Here is a 23,095-nt window from a genome sequence, read left to right on the forward strand (position 1 = left end):
CACCAACAGCGAAAGACCACATATCCACGGGGTCCAAGTTTGGCGGCGGCCCTCACGCAACTTTACTTCGGTACAAGCACGAAAACTTAGGAAAGAAACGGAGATGATGATGAAAGAGGGTAAGTGTAATTATGATGTTGAAATGAATTAGGGGTACAACGCCGAAAGTTACCCAGCAATTTTATTTTGCTTCGATTGGTTGAAGGAAAACATGGAAAAAATCTCAACCAGGTAACTTGCCGCAACCAGGATTTGAACTAGGGCCCACTCGTTTTACGATCAGACGTGCTAACAGCTGTGGATCTGGCAGACCTAAGCCACCAGGCCTTCTCTTCCGCTCAGACAGACTCTAATTGAATTAGTGGTGGGATGTGCCAGCGTTTAGCCGTCACAGCTCCGGAAAAAAATGTAAATATTATGTTTTATTTAACTACAATCGCAACTGCCCAGTTTATATCAGCGTCGTCGGTGTGACGGATATTTGTCCCGCAGGAGTTCTTTTACATGGCAGTAAATCTACTGACATGAGCGTGTCGCATGTAAGCATACTTAAATGCCATCGACCTGGACCGGGTTCGAACCCGCAACTTGAAGCACAGAAGGCCAGCACTATACTGACTGCGCCACCCAGGCCGAAACACAGGACTTCGGAAATATCACTGTGACAGATAATAGCGATTTTGTCACAGTGTGAATTTTGTGTTCGGCTGATTCTTGGCGATTGCGATTGTCACGTGTAATCACAGTCGCCATCAGCGCTCTGAGTCACATATTGGTCGGAGATAGCGATTTCTCTCTCTGTGACGGATAATGGTGATTTTTCTCGGAGTGGGTAATCGAACTACGTATATTAGTACCCATGGGGATTCGAGAGCTGTTAATCAGGCGTCCACAAGTAAGTTTTAAATTAAAATTTGATTTCTTATTTCATTATGAAAAATATAATAAAAATATCATATCAAATATCTCTTTCTCCTTCTAAAAATGTTGCGCCAATATAAAGCAACCAGATTTTAGTTTCCGCATATGATTCATATATACCTTAATATGGCCTATCATTTGATATCTTTTTCTGTCCCGAACTCTTCTCTCATTCACCATTCCTTCCAGTGTATCCTTTAGTAGGCAGTTTCTTCTTAGCCAGTGATCCAACCAATTCCTTTTTCTCTTTCTGACCTGTTTCAACATCATTCTTTTTTCACCCACTCTTTCCATAACAATAATAATTTTACTTATCACATGAACTTAGGTAAGAGAGAAATTATTTAAAAAGATCGTTGGAGCCGATTTTGAGAAAACAGTATTTTTTTTTTTTGCATAATTTTCTTTTTAAATGCATAACTGTTCAGTTTTTTTTTATAAAAATGCTTATATTATTTCATTAATGCAGAATAGCCTATCCCCTTATTGTTTGATTCGCATATACTTTCTTTGAACAATATCCTCCCAACAGTGTAGTAAAAGTCGTTGTACACAGAACATAGAAGACTGAAAATCATTTTTCCTTATATTTGATCTGTGATCTCGGTTTGCATGTATAGTACGGAAATAAAATTTAGAGCTCCCTATTGTTCAAGTTTCGCTCACAACACACTGCGCATGTGCATTAAACAAGAGCCCATGTGTATATGCTATATGCGTTTTATACTTGTGGACAGTCGTGCGAAATTATTGCCTACATACAGATGGACTTCCATCAAGACTCGCTCCAAATTTTAATTCCGTAATGTGTACATATATATCTCCTATTAATTTATGTTTATGACGTCAATTAAACTACAATTATTATGGAATGTATTTGGAATGTTTCGACTTTAGAATCCACCACCACTGCCATCTGTTAATCTTTGGACAAACCACGAGGAACGCCCAACATGGCGGTCAATCAATTCGGCGTCACACAAAATGTCCTATATTTGGATGATAATGATAAGGGAGTGTCCCGTGCCTTAGCCTCGTGGCCTATGACGTCATGCCTGGACTCAAGTTACGTAATGAGCGCTGATTCGAGTCCTCATGGGTTAGGGATTTTCTCATTAAATTTCGACTAGTGCATGGTGCACACACAGCATCGTATATACAGTCACGAAGCTTAAGTTGTGAGGGTGCTAGGAACAAAAGACTGTGCCGGTACTATACTTGTTTTTTTTTAGATGCGACATGACAGTTAAGCGGCCGAGCTTGGAACTACAGTGCTATGTTGCCAATATGGACTACCATGCTGCCAGCTGATGGAAGCTAGCAAGTGACGTTAAGATGGCTGACGTTAAAACATTCATTGACAATTGACGCGAAGGTAAGAAAACAATACAAAAATCGACAGAGAATCAAAGATGAAACGTGCCAATGCTAACATTGTGTGCACAATAAATGTTGGCAAGAGAGCTATTAAGCACTCGCCATGTGGAAACTAAGTTTGGCAACTCGACCCTTGTTACCATAGCAACAGGCCTACCACGCTATGTGACATTCAGTTGTTTTTCCCATCACAATGCTCCTGTCATGTCCCATCTTTAAAAAAAAAAACAAGTATATTTCGCATTGTCTGTAATGAGGCGATATTAGCTATCCTAGTGGTTAGCAACTATCTACGGATGCATATTTACTGCGTATTGATCTTCGTGACTGTATATACTAGACTGTGGTGTAACTTTGGATAGCTACGATAGGCAGCAAAATCCGATTTTGTAAACCAGCTGAAACGACTGGGGGATCACCGTTCTGACCACACGTTATTCCAATTCTAATTATTTTTGGAAGATTTTTTTTTTCATAAAATGTTAGTAGAACACTCGAAAGAAATTCATCCTCTTCACTGTGATATAATTTTTGAACCGTCAACACTCAGGAAATTCCCACGCCACATTACTGGTACAGTACTAAGTGCATCGCAAAAGTATTTTTCTACTATGTTGCTTAAGCGATATTTACCGCCAATAGAATTTCCTTGTTTGTCACAACAGCTAGACGATTGTTATTGTCTTTCCAGAGAAAATATATTAGCTTACTTTCAATATTACACAGGTGTGTGTATGTGATCGTTCGCTTTTGAATGAGACATGTGAACGTTGGCCCTTCATGGGCTGTCGCGTTGCGGATTATTAAAAATAGAGAAATAACGGAAAGTATTGGAGTAATGGCGAAGGAAAAGCGGGAGAATCCCGAGAAAAACCCTCACAACCTTGACTTTGCACAAAACAAGTACAACTTTACCATCGTTGAGATTTGAACTCATGTCCACGGGAATCATAAAGCAGTTCTTTACGAAATGAGCTACGAAGACAACTTCAGTATGGCCGACGTGCAAAGGGTCGTCCTAACCCTCCCGTAACCACCGTGACCTAACCTAAGACAACTTTATTGCAACGTAGGGGCTGCAAGCATATTTCTTGGGACACCATTTCTTGCTTACATTAATTAACTCGTCTGTTCGTACAGACAGATCTAAAAAAAAAGTTTTTCTTTTGGATTTGGGAGCATAATAAAATTTAATATCTTGCAATAAAATTCTGAACGAAAATTCTTGGGCACCGTCAAGTAGAAAAGTATTATTTTGTACATAAAATAACATATTCCATGTGCATATTTTTTTGTATGACTTCATTCTTAGAATCTCAGCAACTTACAATGAATAAAATTCAGAAGAGAAGGCTGAAGTCCTAGGGCGCCTAGGCTGTTGTAAACGGCCGACACGCCAAAAAGTATTTCATCATCAGCAGGGTGCGAAATAAAATTTCTGATGAGGGGGGATAGAATCCTAGATGGAGAATACTATACATAAAATAATAATAATTATTATTGCTGTTGTTGACATTACTGTGATGAAATGTAAACATTGGAAGTTAGAATAATAAAGGAATGAACAAACTCACCTTTGTGTCACGATTGAATCACAATTTTACGGTTCAACGCCTAGTTGCACTGAGTTTCTTGTTTTACATAATAATAATAATAATAATAATAATAATAATAATAATAATAATAATAATAATATCGATGAGCAAGCTTAAGATAAGATGACTAATTCCTAAGTTATTGATTGTTGTCAGCTTGACGGTGATGATAATACGGTACATCAAAATCATTTTCTTTGCTTACTTTATACTTTATAAAATACAGTATACTCGTATTAAAACAATAATTATATTTTGTGAGGGGGATAGAAGTTATTCCTGCCAGGGATGTTAATATGAACTTATGAGAGGGGGATAACTTTCCAACAGGAGGGGAGGGAAATCACCTCCATCCCCCCCCCCCTGTTAATTCGCACCCTGATCATCAGGGATGCTGAGAACACATTTTCGTGAACATTTATTTCTACAATATCACACTATTTTCTCGCACACGTCATATACAGTATAAATTTATAAACTTAGAAGGCTACTGGCGAAGTTCAGTCGGGTAAGGCGCTTGCCTGCCGATCCGGAGTTGGAGTGATTACCTTCTTATGTCTTTTCCGAAGTTTTCCCCACCCGTAAGGCAAATGCCAGGTAATCTATGGCGAATCCTCGGCCTCATTTCGCCAAATATCATCTCGCTATTACCAATCCATTCGACGCTAAATAACCTCGCAGTTGATACAGCGTCATTAAATAACCAAGTAAAAAAATATAATATACAATCAGAAAGTAAATGGGGAAGTAGATTGTACAATTAGCGGTTTAACGTTATTTCTAGCGTAATAATAATATATTACCCAATTATTTTCCCTCGATCCAATACTAATAATAATCTTCCAAAACTATTCCACGTTTACATAATGAAATTGCTTGATTAATCGGTATAGTTATTTCACAATGAAACAACTAATGTTAGTCCACGCATTTCTAGTACCTTCAAATTACTAGAGTTCGTACTTCGTATAGCTATAATACCAGCATTGTCTTTTGCCGCTTGGAGGCTCACGCTAGTACTTTGTAACGGTTTTATAATCGCTATTGTTTATATAATTCTTGTTCGAATGTAGAATTTGCATAGTTCTGCAATGAAAACTTAAAGCTGTTGAAGTTTGGTAACAATGAATTGCAATTTTAATCAAGTCAATTATCGATCGTTTTGGGATTGGTACTAGCAACCGTAAATGATATCAATCTCACGCACAGATTTGAATAAATTAATAAAAATTGTAGTCAATAGCATTACGTGTTTTCGACTATGACAGTTCAGCAAGATATTCTGCTTTTGTGGAAGTTTCTGAACAGATACCACAGGGGTCGGTCGTGTGGGTCGTACACTTTCGTTTGTTACGAAAGTAGGCAACCAGTGAAGTCAAGTGTCGTGTTCTTTTTTAGAAAAGTTGTATGTAACTGGTTGATCATTAACGTGTAATAATGCAGTGAATCACGTAATGTCTGTTACAGACAAAAATCGATGATTGCGCGGATGTGAAGCGTGAAATGAAAATGTTCGTTCGCTTATCTATGGATTTGTTAACCCGGTTATAAGCATCTTGTTGAACATTCTATGTGAAACATGGCGACTTACGCTTCGTGTTTTGTATTTGTGTCATTCTTTACGAAGAGTTGAGGTTCTTTCCGCATTATATTAATCATGGCTAGGTAAGTAAGAAAACTTTGTACGATATATGATATTTTGTAGAACAGTTTATATATACCATTACGCAAATGGAATTGATGGAGTTCACGCTTGGGACGTTATAAACATTTACAGAGTTTGAACAGCAATAAGTTACCCATTTTAGAGGTTAAATAATCAAAATATACCATTTCTTACTGAGCTGCATAGTATATAGATGATGTGCTACATTGTTTGTACTGTTATTACGACGATATAGTGCATCCATGAACTGAAATTAGTAATACACTGAGAGTAAACATAGTGGCCTATGGGATGCCTGTGTTAAAGGCTTTATTGCAGTTCCAATGTAGTAAAGTTATAGTAAAGTATTTTTGGAAGAGGTTGTTGTAATATAACTGCAATAGAGTGGTTGTTAATAGCACGTTCACTTCTCAATATGGCAATAATATGAAGATATTTGAATAATTGGTTTATCTTCTTGTGCCTAGGCTATGTTTCAGTTTATTTGTGCTCATACCGTAATTTATATAATTGAGTTAAAGTTACAATTTTACTTCTGATTTGAAATTTAATAGAAATTCTGAAAGTAACTTCTGGGAGAATTACAGCAGGAATTAACAGCAAGTAGGCTGTGATAAATATGGTTCTTATCAATATAAACTTGGTGAATATGAATATAGGAAGTAGTTTAGAAACGTTTCTATTTGGTGATTAAGGAATTTACAGTCTAGGAGTTAACTTAGATAGGTATGTTGTTTTCTGATGGTAGGCCACTACAACAGACCATAATAAGAGCATGCTATAGATTAGGCCTAACTTTATGAAGGTTAACAGTAATAATTGATATTCAGGGTGGAAAACTCGTATTGTAAACAGAGCAGTCAGCATGAGTATCTACGTACAACAGCAACTGTAGCGGGAGAAGCTAAACTTTCAGAGAATGGCTGTTTCCCGTCCTTGTTGATGCTAATTATGTTCACAAAGTACAGTAATTTTCTATTGATAAACTTCAGAACACGGGTACCTTCCTTCCTCTCTCCTCCCAAAATTCCGACCTTGTGCACAAATTAAAGTGCCTTTTCGTAAGCGTGATGATGCACATTCGACAGATACAGACAAATCATATCTCTCTCTCTCTCTCTCTCTTTCTCTTTCTCGTTCTCCTTTTTTTTTTTTTTTTTTTTTTTTTAAGATAAATCGTTGGAAGTGAGGAAACCGTATATACTAAAGCTTTTCCCTATCTATGTATCTACCGAAAAGATTGCATGCAAGACATGCGATCCACCTCTCTGGCAGCCACTTTCGCTTATTTCGATGCGAAATTGGCATCGCCGCTCAATTTGTCTTTTGTTTCCGGTTTGTATGACTTTACTAGAAGGCAAATATGTAAATAGATCCTACCTTTCTGTGGTAACGCAATTGTAAAGAAATAGTAAACGATTTCTGTCCGAAGACCTCTTAAGAAGAATGCTATAACTAGGAACTCCGAATTCACTAGACTAATTAATTGATCAGCTTTAGGCAGAATACAGTCATTCGAAATACAGATTTTGGAACAAGTGCACTATTCCGGAGTGGCAGATATTTCGAATGATATCTCATTTACTCGGAAATAAAACGAAATTACACTCCTGCTCTCTTCTCCTCCTCCTTCTACCACTACTACTACTCTCCTTCCTCTATTTATTATTTATTATTATTTATTTATTTATTCTGGTGTAGTTAAGGCCATCAGGCCTTCTCTTCCACAACACCAACATCTGTCATATGTTATTACCTATTTTATATCACTCATAATGTCACTAATTTCTAAGTGGGATTCGATCCTCCAACTCAACATACTAGTAACTTAACCACTATGCTACAAAGTCAAGTTACGAGAACACCCTCCAAATCTCCAACATAAATACACCTTCATATCATTAATATAAACCCCACACTAGATAACAACTATGTTAATTCAGAGTATTAAAAATAGGGTTTAAGCAGACGTTCCCTTAACATGACAGAGTTAACCAGCATTGAGTGAAATCAACAGTAGGCCTACCAGTAAGCAGTGAGTAGTGAACCAACTTCAATTTTACAAACGATATCCGTATAGTTAATGTTAATAGTGTTTTATTACTTCAAAACATCATATCTGTCGATTTGCAAAAGGGGACACTCCAAAATAACAAAGTATTGTAAAATCGCAAAAAACCATAACAGACAAAAAAAATTAAAATATTAATGAATCCTGAATGTGTGTATTCATAGTAATCTAATTATAAAAAAATACTGTATATAAACATTTTAATTTGTTAATTTAGTTATAGTTTTTGCGATTTTCCAACACTTTGCAATTTTGTAGATGTCCCCTTTTGCAAATCGACGACAGATATTGACAATTCAAAAGTACGAATGAAGACGCGAATTAGGTATAAGGTGAGTACTAAAATGACATATTATCTATATATATTTGTGTCAATGCTTTCTCTATTTGCAAAGATGATATTCATTGTATTTACGATACAGCTGGGGGGCTTAGCTCCCCACTGCCCCCCAAGATATCTTCGCCATAACTCTTCTATATTATTCCTGAGCCTACGAGATGTAAGAGTAGTTCAAAAGTGATTTGAACGAACAGCTGGTGTCTTCTATGCAGTTACCGTACGTCCGCTATGGTATTGTGTACTTAAGCCCAGACTTTAATGAAAGTTTAAAGTTACTACCTATGTGGTGTTTGTGATTAACATCCATTTAATGATGAGATTAAAAGATTGAGTTTGTAAGTAAATGCGAATGAAGTATAAATTATGAGAGAGTAATCAGCGATACCTCCAAATTTAGTTGTCTTTGAAGAGATGTCATTAGTTAGGCTACCAACTTAAAACCCCTGTATTGCAGAAGTTTCACATGTCGTGTATAAAACAGCTTTAGGATGAAAAACGAAATAGCCCTCACTGCTTGTACAGCAGAAACATTTGTTGCGGCATTACTGTGACCACTTATTGTGATATAAGGTGTACTTAGTTCTCTTATACACAGAGTATGAATTTGTGATCGAGTATTCATTTTGAGGATCTAATTACTTATTTAGCAACATTGCTTTTGGTGAGATGAGTCCGAGGATTCATCATGGAGATTATCTAACATTTGTCTTGTAGTTTAGGGAAAGCCTTGGAAATATCCCAACTGAGATTCGTTCCTATGCCTGAGGACATTCTCGAAGCACAAGCCTCTCTTGTTACCCCTAGACCATGTCAATAGTCCAAAAATCACTTATTTGATGAATGCGTGTAAGCGAATTTCTGTATTGAAAAAAATAAACGTGATGTTAAAACAGTTGTGCCTACAATGACTGACAACAGCTCAGGTTAAAATTACAGAGCAGTTTACAGCATTCTGTTTGACTGCCATCACATGGCTAGTGGACCCCTAACTACGAGGGGGATCCAGGAAATAACGACCGTTTTGTTGTAATAATTAAAAAAAAAATATTTATTTGAAAAAACAAAGTCTGTTACATAACTGAAGCTTCCTTTACTTCTCTACATAATCACCACCTACATTTAAACATTTGTCGTATCTGTTCACTAGCTTTAGAATTCCCGTGTTATACTTCTCTGCCGCCAGTTCATTAAGCCAGGTGTTCACTGTCTTCTTCAACTCTTCATCACTTCCAAAATGCGTACTACCCAGAAAGTCTTTCAGCTTAGTGAAAAGGTGAAAATCGCTAGGAGCAAGGTCTGGACTATAGGGCGGATGATCAAAGATTTCCCAACTGAATTGATCCAGCAATTCTCGAGTTGAAGCAGCAGTGTGCGGGCGGGCGTTGTCGTGAAGAAGCACAACTCCTCTCGAAAGCATTCCTCGCCTCTTGTTTTGGATGGCTCGCCGTAGTTTTCGTAAAGTCTCACAATAACGATTTGCATTGATCATAGTGCCTTTTGGCATGGAATCCAGCGATCCCAAAAGACAGTAGCCATGACTTTTTGTGTTGAGAGAGTCTGTTTGAATTTTCTCGGTTTCTTGGGTGATGAGGGATGATGCCACTGACGTGATTGGCACTTGGTCTCTGGGGTGTTGTGAGACACCCAGGTCTCATCACCAGTCACAGTTTGATCAAGAAAGGCGTCTCCATCTGTGTGATATCGCATCAAGAATGTCAATGCTGAGGCCATTCTCTGAGTTTTGTGTTGGTCACTCAGTTGCCGTGGAACCCATCGTACACAGATTTTGTGGTAGCCAAGATGTTGCGACACAATTTCACCAAGCAAAGAACGAGAAATGTCAGGAAAGGCAATATGCAATTCGTCGAGTGATGTGCGCCTGTCTTGCAAGATTCTGTCGTTCACTTTAGTCTTCAGGTCTTCTGTGATGAGTGATGGGCGTCCGGGTCGAGTTTCATCGTGGACATTTGTTCGCCCATTGTTGAACATTTCGCACCATTTTCTCACATTTCTTTCATTCATTACAGTATCACCATACACTTCTTTCAATTGCCGGTAAATTTCTGCAGGTTTCAAATGTCGGGCATTCAAAAATCGAATCACACTCCTCACCTCACAGTCGGCGGGATTATCAATCACGTCGTTCATTTTGAAGTAACACAAAATGCACAATGGCGACTTGTTGCAACCAGTACTCACAACATTATGAGAACACATGTTAAGGAAGCCAGTTGACCTTCAAACAAGGAAGGGGAGTCAGCTGCGCGGCGGGTATGCACGAACGATCGTTATTTCCTGGATCCCCCTCGTACTTGAGAGCCTGCACAGAATGTTGTAGACTGCTGTATAATTACCTGATGTAATAATAGAAGCTTAGGCTACGAAGTTAATTTATGGTAATTCTACAGCAGAACTACACCACAGGAAGCACCATTTTTTCTCTAACATTTGCTTATTATGAACAGGTTAGAGTATTAAGCACGTGGTTTTACTTTCTGGCACCCAATACTTTCCACAGAATAATCTAGAACTACTCATCTGTTGTACATACTAATGAATGGATGTATCACCCACATAATGGCATGCCCTGTGAGACACATAATTTAAGTACTTTAGTTTGCGTGAGAGATCCAGGTGGAAATTTCTGGATGGTGGGTGTTTGGGAGTCTGGACTGCATGAGCAAAGGATGTGTTTTTAGTGCTAGTGAAGACAGAGATTGTTGTTCATTAAGTAACAATCGTGTTTTACATTTAAATGGTGATCTGTTTGCTTGTATGTCTTATGATGGTCTAGTTCTGTAGAATTGCCAATTCTATAAATGTTAAATATTATTTATAGAATAATTCAGTAATGTATTGTAATTGATACATGTTTTTGCTTGTGGAATTCGCTATTGGTAAAGACAAGGCTGCAGTAATTAAAAACGTTTCTTTTGTGTTGGTTCAAGATGGCTGACCACCAATCCAGTTAGCAAGAGACCAGAGTGCTAAGTGAAGATTGGCAACATGTCTCGGGGATATTCCAAGATGTACAACCGCAAGTTGAATGCTGTGTCACAGACAAGCATTCAATTTGATAAGCTGTTCCACGAGAACAGCAATCGCCCCTCAGCAGCAAAGTCTGCAGGCACTGTCGGAAAGTGGGGTGTCATCTCGTGCACATCTCTCAGGAGTACAAACTTCAATGGTGAGTGCAAGCTCGACAGCTGTGGCTCAGTTCCTGTGGGATTCGTGCTGTGTGGAACAGCATGCGACAGAGTTCACTGACTACTTCACTGTCTCTTTCCATTTTCTATTTATTCTGTTATTTCTTCACATAGTATCATTGACTCTGAATGAAAGATAAGCTGATTGAATTACATCTGGATACTTTAGCTCTTGTCTCCTGCCCTTCTGTAAGCTGAGTATAGTGAATGACGATATCCAGTTAAACATGTAGATAAGTAAAGGTGAATTGAGTAAGTTTGTGAACTGAAACCTTTAGAAATCATTGTACACCTCTATAACTAGGCCGTTGTAACCTTGCACTTGACAGTTGTTATTTGGGTTGGCAACCTTTCCTGTGAATAAGGTGAACACTGTGCAGTAGTTTTCTGAACCAATCAGAACGTAACATTTTCTATCAGCTACTCATGCTGCCAAGCGGAGCGCTGTTGTGTTGTCAGTTTTCTTATGTTACGTAGTGTTACTATCACATGCCTAGTGTGTTAGTTTTATAAGATATAAATCATTTGTAGCACTGCTGTGAAATGTCGCAAAAAAAGTCGTTCAAAAAATGGTAACTCATACAGTGAGAATCCTTGCATAAATAGTCTGGTGTCACAGTTGGCACAGATGACTCATCCATGAACTTTACGAGCAGAAGAAGAAATTTGTCCATATATATGGGCATCCATCCATTCCTGCAGATAATTTAATATGAAATGAAATGAAAAGCCTGAAATCCCACAAGGGCAATGGCCTCCTGCAGGAGTGTAAGGTGAGCTGAAAGTCTACTACACTTGGGGAGCCAATCCAAGAGAGCTTACACTATACCTACAAACTAAACACAAACTATGTAAGCTAAACACGAAAAACTATACAAACGAAACACATAAATTATACAAACTAAACACCCACAAAAAAAACTATACAAACTGAACACACAACTATCAACACTAAACACACAACATATTTTACAGTTATACAGTCTTAACTCACACAAAAACCTACACAAATTGAACACACAAATTATAGTCTTAACACAGAAGAGCTATACAAACTGCACACATAAATTATACAGCCTAAACGCACAAACTATCTAATCTAAACACACAAAAACCATACAATTAAATACAAAAATTATACTCACTAAAGACATGAGCTATACCAACTAAACACGGACTCAAACTATCCAAACTAACAATTTAATACAGCAGACATAAAAAAAACTTCAGGCATCTCTAAGAGAACAGTAATAAAGGAGTTGCATAATAATTACTGTTTGAATTAATGGAGCAGAATAGCAGAACTCCGAGTAAGTTGTCGGATGTTGTGTAGTAAATGGTCATTGTGACAATGTCACATCTCCCACCACCAATATTACGGTAAGCTGTCAGGCACAAGTTTACAATGGCCTGGGTATAATCATATAAAATTTGAACAGTAAAATGGTATAAGAGTCTTTATTTTTTTATCAATTGCTTTCATACAATGAAAACAACATAAGATGTAAGCAAGAAACTCATATTTCCAGAAGATGTGAATATGGTTATTTCTTTCTGAAAATTTTCTTATTACTAGACCCATTTGTCAGTGATTTTCGATTTACTGTTAGTTTTTCACACATACCTCTGAATTTCTTAGTATCCATCACTCAGTGTGAACCTTGCACCCTAAACCCATGGTTTAAGGCAGCATGCTTTGGTCTGGCAGTATGGAATGTATGCTGGTTCGAGTCTTAATGTGGGAAGACATTTTTACATGAAGTTCGACTGGTGTACGGGACCAGTGCTCCCTAGCATTGTGATCAGAAAATGGGGAGCTTTAATGAATAGTGTAATCTGGTCTAGCAAACCAGCTGCAATGACTGGAGGGAACCAATGTACTGTACTCACGTTGATCAGATCACCCATCTCTACTGCAGGTAAATAGTCATGAGTGTAACAGTCAGCTGGTTGATCTTGGCCTGTTAGAGCTGTAGCTCATCATATTACCATTCCATGTGTCCTCTTGAGCTTGTCTGAATGATGAAGACTGCAAGATTTAAGTTTATTTAGCATTGAGATCCCATTTTTGTTTATAAATTAATTTTTTCCCTTCTTGTAATAACTATACTTACCAGCTGTCTCGATGTGAGCCCCATCTGTAATACGGCAGACATCCATATGATCCCATTCTTGCCAAACACTTTAATTTTGTCGCTGAGGAGATAACGAACCTCTTGTAGCTGAAATATTTATTTTCAGATTGCAATTGTTGAACTAAGATAAATTATTAAATACATAAGATATTTCATACAAATGTCATATGCTGTGATGGATTTTTCATATGTGTGTAAATACTTTGCAGGACGCAGAGATGAGGTCCTCAGCAACAAGAGGATGCGAATGGATTACAGCAATCGTAACACCAGTCACCCTGCCCAGTCAAAGGATCCTTTCACGTTTGACACAGATGGGGATGGTTTGCAGAATAAACTGTTAGCAGGGAGTGGTGCCTCCCCAGTGAAACCTATGCCCAAACCAAAAAAATTCTTCAAAAGTCGAAATATAGATATTGTTCCACAGGAGGAAATCAGACTGAACGCTTCTGTTTACATGGGGAGTAATCGTAGTTCTGAAGTCAATTATGGGTCACATGGAGGGAAGAAATATGGCAAGGGGAGTTACAGCTCGAGGGTGCAGCAGTGCAATACTTCTTCATCCAGCCAGTCTAGCAGTGCTGGCTCTAAGAAGTTCTTCACATCTACAGCAATGAAGAACTCGGGATCTGTCGCTGCTGGTGAGTCGGTTGGTGAGCAGTTGGAAGCAATGAATTTGTCAAGTCCAACCAAAACTACGGCACCTCTGAGAGAAGAGAATAAACCTCCAATTGTGCTCAGGATATTCAAGGGGACTGCACAGCTTGTAAACGAGATTAAGGATCAGTCGAGTGCGCATCAACCACCCTCGAAGTCTGTGAGTGAGAACAGTGTGAGTTTACGGAACACAAGGAGGAGACATGTGGAGAGCGTGGACACGTGGACAGTGACCACTAACGAGAATGGTAAGGTCAGTATTACGGCATCGCCAAAGAAGTCCAGTAAAGTGGGGAAAGATGCGAGTGTTGTGCGCAGCCATAGCACATCAGAGCATGTGATAGTTGAAAAGACGCCAGAGCCACAGAACACTGAAAAAAGCCAGGAGAACGTGCATCCAGAACAGCAGGTCATATGCGAGCAGGAGGAGGCAAAGCAGGAAGATGAGAGTGTGCACAGTGTGTATGAGGGCATGCAGACCATGCACGACGAGAAGGAGAACATCAGTGGTGAGGGCATTATCAGTGATGTCGAAATACCGCCCTTGTCGTACCCAGCAGTGCCGAAGACGAAGACTTTAGCACTCATGGTGCCAGAGGTGCCGGTGCCGGAAGTGTCCGAGATGCCAGTGCCAGAGGTACCTGAGGTACCTGTGTTGGAGGTGCCCGAGGTGCCATCGCATCTTCCTGAGGAGACAGAAGCAACAATAATGGCTGTCCCTGACTTGTCTATTTCCAGTGACTTGGATCGAGAAGATCAAGAGAAGCTATTGAAGGCACAAGAACTTCTTTCCAGTACATACGTGGACTTCAGTGCGACCACAGAGAAGCTTCTGATGGCGGGACCAAAAGAACCAGCAAAGACTATTCTTGATCATGATTGGTTCTCAGACAGTGAGGATAGTAACAGCATTGCGGACCAGATCAATACAATTGCGTCCTCCCAGGGAGAGTGTGAAGCTGATGTGCAGGTTAAGACTGTTGAACCGGACGAGAAGGTTGGTGACGTTGAAAGTGTTGTGGCATCTGACACTCAGGGTCAGGCAGAGTGCGAGCATAGCAGCAGCAGTAGTAGTAGCAATGCAGTGGTCACAGAAAGGACAAGTTCACCAGCCACCAAAAAGGGCTCCATCTTCAAGAGCCGTTCCCTTCTGTCGGATGGCAGCAAGAAGCGGCTGGCTCTGTACAAACACAAGTGGGTGGATGACAAGGACGGCACAGGAGCTGGCACCCAGCCCAGTACTGCAGTGTCAGACACGCTGTCCTCCTCGCAGCCAAGCTGTGGTACCAGTACCTACAGCGATTTGGAGGAGGAATTTGAACCGGCAAAGCTCACCAGGGTGGTGACATGGCCCACTGGTAATTCTGATCTTGATGACCAGGCAGAAGCCATCACCAGTGTCAAGTGCAACAGGAAAGCCAAAGGTGTAAGTGTTTTAGAATAATGAAAGTAGATGCTCACTCCTTTGTATTCATTCTTTTTAAGATAATGTTATCACATGGTGGTTTTCATCAGGTGATATGACCCTGCTGCAGCCCAGTTACCTTGATGACTTTTCACCATGGAAATTGACAGAGTAGTTATGGAGCACAAGTTTATTTCTACATTTGTTCCATTTCAAATCTCGCAAGGTGCAGCTGTATGTTTGTGAGATCACCAGTTTTGATGATACTGGTTTTAGGTGACAGTGATTTAAAATAAATTATAGTAAAACAAAATTACGTGATGCTCCAAGGTTGTCGAGTTACTAGCAGTGAAGTTGAGATGTAGCCTATTGCAAATCTTAATTAATGTACAGCTGTCAAAAAAAAAAAAAAAAAAGAGGCCGAACTCATGGACAATGATTATTTTCTAAGTCCACTTTGGATCACGGTGATGTTACATGATGCAGTGCACTTCTAGAAGCAGTTTTGGAACTATGATGTTATTCGATATCTGTCTCTTGTAGAGCAGCGGTAGAAAGCTCGCTTAATGATTCGAAAGTTATGAGTTCGAGTTTTGTTTATATTATCATTTAATTTGTTATTGTTCGTTAGCGATATAAATAATATTTAAATTATAATTTTATTTTGTTATCATTCGTTAGCGATATAAATAATAATGAAGTTACCTTATCACTTGTATTCTGTTATCATTCTTTAGCAATATAAATAATATTCAAGTTATCATTTGTATTCTGTTATCGTTCTTTAGTAATATAAATAATTTTCAAATTATCATTTATATTCTGTTCTCGTTCTTTAGCGATATAGCCTAAGTAAAATAAATTTTATGTTAGATTTGAAACAATTCAGTTACATAATACTAGTGTTATTATTTTCTTCTTATATTATTACATTATACTATCCTATAACACAGTAAAATGAAAAGGACTGATAAGGATTTGAACCTGAGATGTTGACATCTAAATTCCAATGTTCTTCTAATTGAGCTATGGGGGCACAAGTAACGAAGCGTATGCGGAAAAATTGGGCTAATCCTCTCCAAGACATCCTGATGATTTGTGGAAACTCGTCCAGGATGCCTGGAATGCAGAGGCTGAGAACTGAAAAGATTAGTCGATTTCATGCCCACTCGACTGCAAGATGTGATTGAAATGGGAGGAAGATGAATTAAATATTGAATCATGGCTTTTTGGTTTGTTTTTCTTTCTTTCAACTTTTAATTGTTTGAATTTTCTAAGGCAGACAGTAAGTTTGTTTTGTGTATGCCACGAAACATATTTTTGTTGAGAATATAATCTTTCTTTCTATAATAAATAATGATAAAGTTATGCCATAAAACAGCCATGAACCTGATATTAATTACTAAAACAGTCATATAAGAGACAGAAGCAATTATATTTTCTCTTTCTCTTAAAGATTGAAAAAACATAAAAAGTGCCAGGCTGTGTTTGAATACACGACCTCACGAATACCAGCCCGAAACACTACCATTATGCTACAGCAGTAAGACGGAGAATACTTTAATTATAACTGTAGATATCAGGTAACGTGGTCCAACAACATGTATAGTCCCATCGCTCTAATTTCCGGCAGCCAATCGCGTTGGAGGTCGGCTACATTTAAACGTGTGCGTCTTGTGATTCACTTATGAAGACGTTATTCATTTCTTAAGGCTCGATAAATGCTTAATATAATCGTCCGCCATTTTGGCTCTTTCGTTGGCGTTCACAGAAAGCACACGAAGACGTTATTTGCTGCTCAATTATTTGCTGAATTACAGTGCGTTTGATTTATTATCATAGGAGCTACGACATGATAATGTTTAACGGCGTGGCAAATAGATTCCTCGTATGGTAGCTTGGCAACGAAAGAATAAAAATGGCGAACGATACTACCTACCTAGACTTTATAGAGCCTTCACTTCCTAAGACTTAAGCAAAGAGGAGGAGTCACGCCGGGAATAACAACGTCGCTACATTAACATCGCCCGTCTCCGAATTGTAGCGGAGATACCTGAAGGGAACTTCGTTTCTAGAGAGCGGCCACTTTTTCTTTTGACAGCTGTACATACTTTCTCCCACTTGAGGTACCTGTAGTAACTAGAAACCAGCACAATATGAAGAAAAGGAGGTAGTGCAGATGATCAGACATACAACGAAACAAAACTAATTTTATTACCTCAACTAGTCCACACCTGTGGAGTAACGGTTAGCGCGTCTAGCCACGAAACCAGGTGGCCCGGGTTCGATTCCCAGTCGGGGCAAGTTACTTGGTTGAGGTTTTTTCCGAGGTTTTCCCTCAACCCAATATGAGCAAATGCTGGGTAACTTTCGGTGTTGGACCCCGGACTCATTTTGCTGGCATTATCACCTTCATCTCATTCAGACGCTAAATAGCCTAAGATGTTGATAAAGCGTCGTTAAATAACCTACTAAAATAAAAAAAAAAAAAATATTACCTCAACTAATCCTCTTGTGAACCAGGCCCCTCATCCTTTGATCATGTGCACTGCCTCCTTTCTGAGACTTTTAAAGTATCTGTGCGACAAAACTTTTTATCTAAGACTGTATCTGATTGCATGAACTAGGTAGATCAAATTTTTATACTGAAGAGAACAAAATAATAATAATAATAATTCTGGCCGGACTCATCATTAGTTGTTGTTATTGTTGTTGTTGTTATTATTATTATTATTATTATTATTATTATTATTATTATTATTATTATTATTATTGTTGTTGTTGTTGTTATTAAAATACCTTTCCTAAACAGGGATTATCTAGAAGACAAAGTATACCATTTACAAAACAAAATTTTAATAATAGATACTGTATATATTACTTGGGTAATTTTGTTATGAATAGTAAAAATCAATTCAAGAACGAGAAAAATAAATTACAATACAATGTCTTATCTCAGGCGATTTCTTAACAATATAAGGGAACCTTTCAATGCAAGTAAATAAATAATAGTAATTATAGATGGCCTTACAAAAATCAACAAACTGTTTCGGGATGGATCCTCTTGCTTCGACCTTCAAGTCTATTACTTCTATCTGTTGTAATTGATATTTCTCTTGATAATATGGGATTGTTGACTTTTAAATTGTTTTTCCTTATGAACATTTTGTGGCTGGCTCTTGCAAGTATTGAAACAGACTGTAGGATCAATTATAAAATCTCTCAGATGGTCTTGGAATACAATCATATCCATTCTATGAGTGCTGCCAGTGGTTGATAGGCCATGAACCTACCTCTTCGAAAACAGTATACAAAGTAAGACCCCCCCCCCCCCCCCCAGTAAAATGTATAAATGAGGTTTTACGTAATATATTTGCCAAAACTGATGGTTGAAGTATTCAGTCAAGATTCAGTGATTGTTGAGGAAGGATACGAAATGTTTGTTACATTATGTTACAAATTACACTGATAAGCGTTTCATGGGATTTGAGTATCAGTTTTTTTCAGCCAATCTCTCTATTATGTCACATTCTATGAACTATGAATAATGCTCTACTACTCTATATGAATTGAAGTCATATAGAACTTAGGCAAGCATGAAACTTTCTCCAATGCAATTCTGTTAAGTTGCCAATCATATGTGTATTTAAATACAGTAAAACCTCATTAATCTGGACTAATTGGGGGGTTAAGTTGATCGGTTTAATGAAAGTCTGGATTAACTTAAATAAGTTACAAGAACAGTAAAAAGTGCATTAAAACTCTGTTTATAGCAACAAAACACATTTATTAGGGTGTATTTGAATGGCATAGGCCTAAATAGAAACAGATGCATTATAGGACCCACCCCGAGTATTCCATAGTATCGATTATATATCGTATAGTTTCGATTATTATATCAAGTATGCCATCTTAACAAAACTAAAGCGTACTACAAACGTGTATCATTTAATGAAACCAACAACAATGAAATTAAGCGCATATTAGTCACCTTTCTTTTACAATATATTATATTTTATTGAAAAGGAATCTTCTCTGCCAAATCAATAAATTTAGGAATGCAGTTATATTGTCAGACTCCAAAACAGCTATTCTATCAATCGTCTCTAAACACACACCTTCATCTCAAACAGCAGAAATAACTAAAATGCTCTCTCAATTAATATCACTCAATAAAAGAATTGTATTCCAATGGATACCATCCCATTGTGGAATCCTGGGAAACGAGAATGCGGATGCTTTAGCAAAGAAGGGCAGCACTGCTACTTACAGACCTGTTACTAAATCTACGTATTACTCTGTGAAAAGATTTATTAAATCTACATACTTAGACTTCAACAAACAAAATTTGATAACACAATCTCAAGGGAAAAAATGGAACTCTCTGCATCAAAATCCACAGTTAATTCCCGATTTACCACGAAAATCGTCTGTAGCTGCATTTAGATTGGCAACAGGCCATGATTGTTTGACCAAACACCTGCATAGAATTGGAATATATCAGTCTCCTAACTCCCCATTGTGCAACTCAAACCAAGAAATGGATTCGGGACACCTCAAAATCTGTGCTTCAGTGGCTGGTCATGATAATATCTTTGAAAAATATTGGAGTGCAAGGGGTCAAATGACTTTATTGTCAAAGGCCTGGCATTAGAAAACAATAACAACATTTTATTCAAAAGTTAAAGAAACAAACCAAAGCTAAACTTAAAACTTAAAATATTTACCACAAAGTCAGTATGGTTCACGTAAAATACTAATTTTACTCCATTTATGCTGCATTTTTAGTCTTAGAAAAATACCAGTGTTTCTGATGACATCTCCACATGAGTGCATCTCGTTTACTTTTACATTTCTTCAAATTCATCCCGGAATTACATGTTTCGCAGAACGTACAATACCATAAAAAACCATAGAACATACTGTATCTGTATTCATGGATAAGGCAAGTAAAAACGTTCTCTTCATAATTCCATAATTTCAAATTCTAGGCTTACATTTTAAGCCAACAGGAAGAATTTGATCCACTTCTTTTTTATATTTAAGTATAGCATTCGAAATTCCCGCCATGATTAAAATAAAACTAATTTACTACAATATTCGTTGGTTGGCAACATAATAAAAACAATATATATCGATAATTTAATTGATCGAAACGCTACTTCCGTTGACCTTTTTTTTTTGTGGCTTTGCATATTCTTATATTTAGGGTGGGTCCTATAATGCATCTGTTCCCCTAAATACACTATATAGTATAGTAAAATGTAAAGCAATACATACAGTAAAGTGCAATTTTCAATACTATAGGTGTAATATTGTAATTCCATAGTTCTAATGCATAAAAGTAAGTCTTAAAACAAGGTTCTTTAATTTTTCCAAACATTGTTTTCTTTTTGGCTGACCAGATTAAGTGAAGTCTGGTTTATCGGGATCTGGATTAACGAGATTTTACTGTATTTGTTAAGCTACCTGGATTGACCACAAGACTATCTGGCAGTAATGAAAATGAAGTGGATTGAGAGTATTAGGAGAAGCTGAAGTACTGTATCTGACACGAACCTCATATTAGGTAACAAGCCATCAGCTTATTGAGCCAGACGTTTCATTCACCTTCAAGAATTGTGTTGTTTAACTCTTATTTATGTGAGGATTATGGACCAACACAAGGAATGGGACTCGCTGAGCATTGTGCGTGGCCATTGGATAAGACACATAAATGGACATGCACACAGTGTTTGAGAGGGAGATGGATCACAGTATGAGGATCTGTTGGATTTGTAGTTAGAAAGCTTTCAGACATTTAATACATTTACTTTATCATCGGACAAGAATCGATTGCAAGGTTTTTGCAGAAATATACATTTCTAGCATCCCTGATATTGAAAAAGTACTTCTGACTATGTTGTATGTGTGTAAGCCAATTTATTTGGGGATGATGAACATGAAAGTTAATAATTTTATTAAAATGCTAATAGGTCTAAAACAAAAGCACAATACGATAGTGAACTAGAAATTTATTCTTTATTTTGTATCTTGGATAAGATGGAGAGATGAGTGAGGTGTCCAGTATTTTCCCAGACAGGTATGTTTCGTAAAGTTATTAAATTTAGACAGCACTATTATTATACATAGAAAAAAATGAATACAATATGATAGATTGAATGAGATATTACAACGGAATTTTGGCAAACAAATTAGAAAAGAAATTCAATTGAGATTCCATAATGTACAGTAATACCAAAACCGAGTCTCTTATATGGCAGCCATTGTTGGACATTGGGTCGAAAAGAAAAAAATAAATGCCTCACAAATGAAATTTATACGAGCCTTGTCAGATCACACTGAGGAATCATACAAAAAGCGAACTTTGAGGAAACATTGCAAAATATAAGAGATCATTAACGAAGTCCATAAATACAAACAGAAATGGAAACAGCATGTTCTTAGGATGCTACAATACCGGCTATCTTTCAAGATTTTACATTATACTTTCCAAGGACGTAGAGACTTAGGACGACTACTCCGCAGATGGACTGATCAGTTCTCTTATGTAGTTGTAGAACGGAAATAATACTCGTTCTGCAGTTGGAAGAAGAAGTAGCATTATTTCTACATTTCATTGCGAATTATTTTAAACTGGTATAGTATCGAAAATTTGGAGATCCCATTATTAAGAGAAATTTCTGTTCACTTGTAAAATGATTTATTATGCAGAGGGGCCTCAGCAAAGAATAATTTAGTCAATGGGCCATGTTTAGAAATTAGTAGGCTTTGACAGTATGTAAAATAAGAGAACATCAGGCTTTGACTTTGTAACCATAAATGATGTTCTCTTGTTTTACAAATAAAATTGTCAAAGCCTGCTAATTTCTAAATACGACCTACTGAATAAGTTCTTTCTTCATTGGTTTTATACATAGAGATTTAACATTGGTGTAGTAACTTGTGTCCTGACCCAAAAAAAACATACCATATATGCAAGTTTTATAACCCTGGCGTAAGATTTTAAACACGATAAGAGTGGTATATTATTATGCAGCACTTCCAGCATCAATTTTCCGTTTTTACAGTTGATTTTAATATACAAGTGCATTCATTTATTGACAAAATGGCGAAACGAAATGTGCCATTGAGAAAAAGTAAAAAGGTCGGAAATATGAAAATATTATTGAAAAATACATTATTGTTAAGATTCCACAAATAAAACTAGTATTGCTGGAATTCGTTAAAAAAATTGATTTTTTTTTTCGTGTTATTATACGAATACGCGTTATTTCGTGATTCAGAAGTGCATTTTTTGAGGTTATGGGAAGAGTAAATAGTGCAAAATACTGGCAAAATGAGAATAATTTTCGTTTTCACGTTTCGCGAATTTCACGGATCTTAGTTATGTAAGGGTAAATCACTGAAAGAACATCTGAAAGGTTTATAATAATAATAATAATAATAATAATAATAATAATAATAATAATAATAATAATGAAATATATTTATTTGGGTCTATGGTAGAACACTAATATAGTTCTGACATTTAAATGTCAGTATTCAAAACAGTGAAGGGAAAGATCACAAAATATATATAATAAATTATAGTTATCTTGTGTTAATTTGTGAAAAATTAATTACGTCTATCTACTTAATCAATGCAGTTCGTAAGTGCAATGTACTTATAATCTTGGAAATGAAAGTTCAAGTCCTGGTTGAGAGTCCACATTAAAGAAT

General features: G+C 37.2%; 1 protein-coding gene across 1 annotated transcript in view; it reads left to right on the top strand.

The window, feature by feature from the left end:
• The first annotated feature begins 5,206 nt into the window (after positions 1–5,206).
• LOC138706638 (protein wings apart-like) overlaps positions 5,207–23,095 on the top strand; it is a 43,538-nt gene continuing 25,649 nt past the window's right edge. The window contains exons 1-3 of the mRNA XM_069836172.1: positions 5,207–5,558; positions 10,919–11,157; positions 13,521–15,394. Coding sequence (XP_069692273.1) covers positions 10,977–11,157; positions 13,521–15,394 — 2,055 coding nt within the window. The 5' untranslated portion in view covers positions 5,207–5,558; positions 10,919–10,976. The remainder of the gene's footprint in view (positions 5,559–10,918; positions 11,158–13,520; positions 15,395–23,095) is intronic.

The sequence above is a fragment of the Periplaneta americana genome, chromosome 9, assembly GCF_040183065.1.
Source record: "Periplaneta americana isolate PAMFEO1 chromosome 9, P.americana_PAMFEO1_priV1, whole genome shotgun sequence".
Taxonomy (NCBI): domain Eukaryota; kingdom Metazoa; phylum Arthropoda; class Insecta; order Blattodea; family Blattidae; genus Periplaneta; species Periplaneta americana.